The sequence below is a fragment of the Coturnix japonica genome, chromosome 4 (genome assembly GCF_054131305.1).
Source record: "Coturnix japonica strain WE chromosome 4, WE-NBRP24, whole genome shotgun sequence".
Taxonomy (NCBI): domain Eukaryota; kingdom Metazoa; phylum Chordata; class Aves; order Galliformes; family Phasianidae; genus Coturnix; species Coturnix japonica.
In genome coordinates, this window is record NC_140666.1 from 42,647,335 (window position 1) to 42,653,751 (window position 6,417).

A 6,417-nucleotide genomic window follows, 5' to 3' on the forward strand; every position below is an offset into this window, starting at 1 on the left:
CAGAAAGCCTATGTACCAGATTTCTGTTCTCTGATTACCAGATTCTTGGATTAAGCACATCTCTCCATCAACCTAGAATTTACGACCAAGAGAAGAGCTACAGCTGAACCTTTCTCTGCAAACAGACAAGCATTCTTCTGTTTTACTACCAGAATCTAGTCATTAAAACACAAATGTAGATTTACTTCCCACTGTGGCACAGAAATTCAAATTAGTTACTTTCTTCCTTGTGGGAAAAAGCCTAAAAAGTGATAGGTCTTTTCTGGGATAGGTTTTTACCTTTGCTTTTAACATTACTATAGCATGACAAAGAATTAGGCTTGCAAGGAAAACATACCAAGTACAGCATGTGATCAAAGAAAAGGCCACACCTATGTAGCCAAAAGCAAACGAACATGATTGACACTGGTGCCAGTCTTCTTTTCTTCAATTTTCTTCCAGATTCACAAATGACTCCTGTATTTTTATCTATTTTCAGATTATCTTAATCTACCCTTTCAGAGAAAAAAAGCTTTACATCTGTGTAAGGTTTACACTTTTGAAAATACTGCAGCAATTAATTCATTGCAAGAATAAAAGGAAGTGCATATACTCTTCACATACGTATATGAACACATTCAAGAACATGAAACACAGAATAACTTCATTATCGCTCTTACATTAAAGTGCTGGAAGAAATTAAACAACTTTCAAAAATACCCACTTCATATATAAAACTGCGTTTGCATCAGACAGTGCTCACTACTGACCAAACACAACAAATTGAATGAGGATCTATCAGTAATAAATTAACCAGATCAATGTGTACGTAACAGTCTCAACGTGGTACGTTACTGCTGTAAGTTTCAAAGTTCACGTATGAACTTTTTTGCTCAGCACACAAGGTTTATGAATGAAGCCTGAATAAAAACAGACTTTCAGGAAATACAAGGTAAGCAACAAACTATGAAATTAACCTAAGTGTTTAAGTTTAGACTGCATACAGAGAGAAAAGAACAAAAATCCTTGGTTGTGACGGGGAAGAAAAAGGCAGAAGGAAGGAATGTACAAACTTATTTCCTCCATCTGATATTATTATGTTACAGGAGATTAATACAATTCACATTTAGATTGATGAATAATCCAGTAACAGTAATGTTATCATAAAGTGACTTTTTAAAAGAGAATAGGCAGGTATTCTTAAGATTAAAAGGGAACTGATAATGGAAAATTCCATAAAAAATACCAAATTCTCCAAGAAAGATCACGTACAAAATTCAGTGTTGTCTATAACAAAATTAATATTTTAACTTAATAGTTCTTACATGTTTGGTTTTGTACTGGAGTTATTTCAAGAAACTGATTTAGGCATGGACTTAGTAGGAAGGAGAATCGCTGATCTGCTCAAGCAAAAATCTGAATAATTAATTGCAGACAATCTCCAAATACATAAACTCAGTATATTAAAAAGCAACCAACCATCACGCAACACATTGAGTTCAACATCACCGATAACTTAAAATAAGCTGCTCGTTCACCAATTGCTTTTTCATCGGAAACGCCTGAGTGTATTTCATCAACTAATATTCCTGAGACAAAATCCATTAGATAAATAATACAGAAAAGAAGAAAATAAGACGGCTTATTCATAAAGTCATTCCCCCTCTGCAACCACTAGTCTACATTCTTCTTCCCCACTGTGCTATAGAAGTCTATAGGATAGCATAGATTTCCAGTATCTAATGTCTAAATTTGGAGACTGAATCTGCAGCATTAGCTAGCTTCACTGTTGCTGTTTTTATTTTTTTTATTAAAATGTATTTCTTATATTTGCCTGTATCAGAATGCCCTTTTGAATTATTATCTATCGTAGATTTAGTGGAAGCTTACAAAAGATCTTCTAAGCTGTTCTCTGCTGCAGAAGCACTCCTCTAATAGCTAGTTTTCACCTATTATCTTCATCTCCCACCCCAGCCCCTAAAACAAAACAAAACAAAACAAAACAGGTAAGATTTACAGCCATCAAGTAACAGCAGCACACAGTTATCACTATTCTAACTTCTTCCTCCTCTAGTTTTCTTCCTTTTTCATCACATTCTTCTACAGTTTCCACAGTTGTTTCTCAGCTCCTTTCCCATTAATCATTTTACCCATCCTAAACTTAACCTGCTTCACAGTGTTCCTAAATCTCTTCTGAAATGTGACTCTTTCCCAGCTCTTCAGCCTCCAACAGTGCAGAAGCACAGCCTAATAGGCTGCACTCCTTGCTGTGAGAACTACCAGGGACTGAGTGGAAGACTTGAGAAGGACAGCAAAGATCTGTCCTTGGATCAGAGGTTTGCATGTGTTGCACTGACAGTCTAGAGTATTCACTCCTTAAAGATTTCAGGCAAGGAAAGGCACTCAAGAGACTGAATTTTTACATTGTTGCTGGATTGCTTAAATTGTCATCTGAAACAGCTTGTGTTATTCCATTTTCACTTAATTTCAGGTTCGCTGATAAAAACCAAAGGCAATGGCAGACAGCAATGAGATGACAATCAACCTTGTTGTCCTTGGAAGAACTCAGACTGGCAAAAGCGCTGCTGGGAACAGCCTGCTAGGCAGCTTGGACTTCGAAAGCCATCTGTCCCCAAGCTCAGTGACAACGTGTTGCAGCCTTGGGCGCAGCTGGCGTATTCTGGGGATTACAAGAAGAAATGGCTGTGAACTAGCTCTCCGCATTCGGGTACTTGACACTCCAAGCTACCCTCACAGCAGCCTGAGCAAAGAGCAGGTGAAAGACACAGTGAGATCTGCTCTGGCTCAGCACTTCAGGGAGGAAGGTCTGCATCTTGCTCTTTTAGTCTTGAGAGCTGACTTGCCTCTGTGTCCAGATGAAAATGATCAAACAATTCAGTTCATCCAGGTAACAGATGAATAGATGTTTCTACCGTATTGGCAACTCTTTTTGTCTTTGGCTGAAAGTAACTATTGGAGGTGTCAACTGCAGATATGAATTAGACAAGTGCAGATAAAAACAGGAATACCTTCCAATCCACCAGCTGAAATACACACGTATTTACTTACATCCATAGCTCTAACACAGTACACCATCATCACACATACCACATTGAACCTTAGAAAAGATTATCAAGAACTACCATACTGTAGTTGGATTCAACACTATAGACTTTTGGAATCAAATTTACCTATCAAAGTAAGCTTCTCCAACAGAAATTAGTTAAGGGTTTACTATGACACTTCTAACTTGTTGAGACGTGCTATTTGAAGTAGAAGTTGGGTTACTTCACTCTCCTGCAGTCTAGGACAGAGTATAGCCCAAAGCAGAGAATAATAGGTCCAAAATCATATGGAAAGACACTATCACTAACGATGTGTCTATTCAAGGGGGGAAGAAAAAAGAAAATTAACACATTCATTCTGGCACTCTTCTAATATTACTCACTTGAAACAAATATTTTGAATCTATGTGGAAGAAAATTTTTGGAAGTAGATAAGATTTGTGAGAGGAGGTGACACTGAAAATGAATGTCTTTCCCTTCAGTGGAATCCTTGGATTTTTTTTTTTTCCTCATAGTTACCCTACTTTATACAGTTTTCCATTTCTCTAAACTTTATGTTATTTAAGAGGAACCAACACTTCCATCTAGTATTTTTACTTTAAGCCAAGAAAAAATCATCTTGACATTGTTTTGGATCAAGGCCACATGGCTGTTAAAAGCCTAGGAGATGCCCTGTAGCCTTCTCCTTTAACAGAGCTTTAAAAATCCCTAATAGTGATTAAATAAAATAGTGAGAAAGCAACACTTCCTTGTTTCTTAATTATATCTTAGTTATTATCTCCTTAAAAGACTACCATGCTATGATGTCACCAGCCACAAACAAATGGGGCAGGACAGTTGTCTTGAGTGCTGGGATTATGATCAATAATGATTGTATTTCAGTATGCCGTTCCAAGAAGATACTACCATGAAGACTAAACTCATAGCAATAAGCAGTTCTCACGATAATCCTCTACATATTACGGATGGTCTATTGGTAATGCACACAGAAGACAACTGGCATTTAAGTCTGCATTTTTTAATCCAACAAATAGTCTGATGTATTAGGAGAGTGGCAGATACTGAACTCATAACTAATATTAGCACTGACTTATCTGAGTCCTCAGATAATTGAAAGCACCACTCTCCCTCTAAAACTAGTCTCTCAACTCTTCCACAGACAGCCTACACCAAAATAGAATTTATTTTGTAGATTATTTTTTCTTCATCCCTAACATCTAAAACAGATTAATTGCTACTGATATAACATAATACTTTGTCTAACTCCTTGCTTATCTTGGGAATACTAAGATATTCTTTAAAACACTTTTATGCACTTAATAATATTTAGTTTACAGAGCTTTTGAAATAACTATAAGGTGGACTTCAATAATACAATAGTTTTCCTTTCACACAGACAATATTACTTTATTTCATACTGACAAAAAACCAGCTTGTTTTCCTTGTTCCCTTCCATCAAACAAACAACTGTAGTTAAAGAAATTCTCTGCCTGTCATTATTCCTGTGCTGCCAAGGACAGTTCAGTTTAAGGGGATACAGCTGTTACTGAAATCAGTGTTACACAAAAATTGTTTCATTTATTCACTGCAAGGTGATTAAGAAATCTTTTTTCAAAGACCTTAAAGATGGCATACAAATATTTATACATAGAAAATAACGTAAGCTACTTGAATTTTACATATTATTTATGACGATGTGTGATGTAGCTTAGCAAGTTTTCATTATTTACATGTGGATAGTTTTAACTGAAAAAACTCTTATTAACCCCTGCAGCAAAACAGTTCAACTGTTACGAGTGCATGGCCACCTATTTCCATTAGAAGGGGATGCCGAGGTTCTTAAAGGTCAAAATCTCTACAAACTTTAGCAATTCAGCACAGAAGCAGAACATAAGCTGATCTGTTAACACATAATTATGTGGTGGAAGTAGAAAAAAATGAGATTTGCTTTTCATTACAGGAACTTCTAGGTCCCACATGGAAGGATTTCACTGCAGTTTTACTTACTCATGCAGACAAGGCAGAAGAAGCTGGACTCAGTGAGGAAGCATACTTGCACAAAGCTTCAAGTACCCTGTTGTCACTACTGAGCTCAGTACAGAACAAATATATTTTCCTAGACAACCAGAAGTGCATAATTAAAGAGAAAAGAGCTACTGTCTTAAGAAAGCTCTTGGATTTTATAAGACAAAATAATTATCGAGTACTACTTAAGCATGATATGGAATAAAATTAACTTTCAGGTGCTCATTTGTCTGTTTTCTATGCTATGTAACAGCTAATAAAGCAGTAGAAAAGACAGCAATTTGAATCTTCAATATCCCCACCAAATACCTCTGAACATCCAATTAGAAATATCTCTGCAGATTACCAAACTATGTGTCCTTCATAGACTACCTCACACTACTGAATCCAGAATCCTAGTTTCAACCACAAATGACAACAAGCTAGTGCTCTAAATCATGCTCCAAATACGTGCATTGTCAGTGATATGATTTTATGCTATACCCTATCGTAAACTGCATTTCATACAGAATGCAGATATACAGATCTGGGAAAAAAAGTAAAAAACAACAACACACGTTAAGAAAGCTTTGCCAGTATTTAAAACTTAATATTTATCTACTGTAAAGGTATTTCCTTACTTTGACTCAATGGGTTAAAACTAAGATTTTTGAACTTCAAGTTTTTTGTTTAGTAAGATATCACTGGACACACAGATTACAGGGCAGTTAAAATAGCTCCCCATGTGCTTAAAGCTATTTAGCACATTTAGATATGTGCTAATTATTCCCAGATACAAGTAAAATTAGCACAGTTAACTGTATAGGCACACACAGGACTTATCCAAAAAAAGAAATCTGTTAATTCTTTCTTTTGTGTTTGGTTCCTTTAAACCTCCTATCATTACCACTTAGATTTTATCTCCCAGCTTACTATATTAAGTTCAAAGCCTGTGAAATTCAGGTTGAGTAAGTTTCTTACATCAGAGGATAGAAAAGTGCTTACCATGTGAGTAGTTAGACAGCAGACATTTAATTAAATAGTGTATGCTGAAACATCTGAAGTGTTTCTGAATAGTTATTTCTCAAGTTTTATTGTGAATTGATCAGTAACGTTTACTTTCTGATTACTGAAAGGCAAGAGTTAAAAGGAGTAATTTAAGAATATCACCATAGTAGTTGTGCCTACTTTAAATACATTATTATGGAATAATTGAAATAAAACCAAAAGCAATTTCTGTTTAAAAAAAATAAAAAAAAAATAAAAGCATATTTTGGACAAAATATTATTCAAAATATATATTAAAATGGGAAAACATTTGTGTGTTTTAAGCATTGAAAAACCAACTTCTTCCAACTTCTTCATATTT

General features: G+C 35.4%; 1 protein-coding gene across 1 annotated transcript; it reads left to right on the top strand.

Annotated features, from left to right (window-relative positions):
- The first annotated feature begins 795 nt into the window (after nucleotides 1–795).
- GIMD1 (GIMAP family P-loop NTPase domain containing 1) lies at nucleotides 796–6,277 on the top strand. The gene is made up of 3 exons (XM_015861437.3): nucleotides 796–931; nucleotides 2,471–2,887; nucleotides 5,005–6,277. Exons 2-3 carry the CDS (start codon nucleotides 2,495–2,497, stop codon nucleotides 5,272–5,274), a joined length of 663 nt encoding a protein of 220 aa, XP_015716923.2. The 5' UTR covers nucleotides 796–931; nucleotides 2,471–2,494; the 3' UTR covers nucleotides 5,275–6,277.
- The last annotated feature ends 140 nt before the right edge of the window (nucleotides 6,278–6,417 follow it).

Excerpts from the sequence above, each read along its gene's own strand:
- GIMD1 (XM_015861437.3), top strand. The coding sequence starts at position 2,495 with ATGGCAGACAGCAATGAGATGACAATCAACCTTGTTGTCCTTGGAAGA. Across the intron at positions 2,888-5,004 it reads AAACAATTCAGTTCATCCAG|GAACTTCTAGGTCCCACATG; the intron begins GTAACAGATGAA and ends TTTTCATTACAG.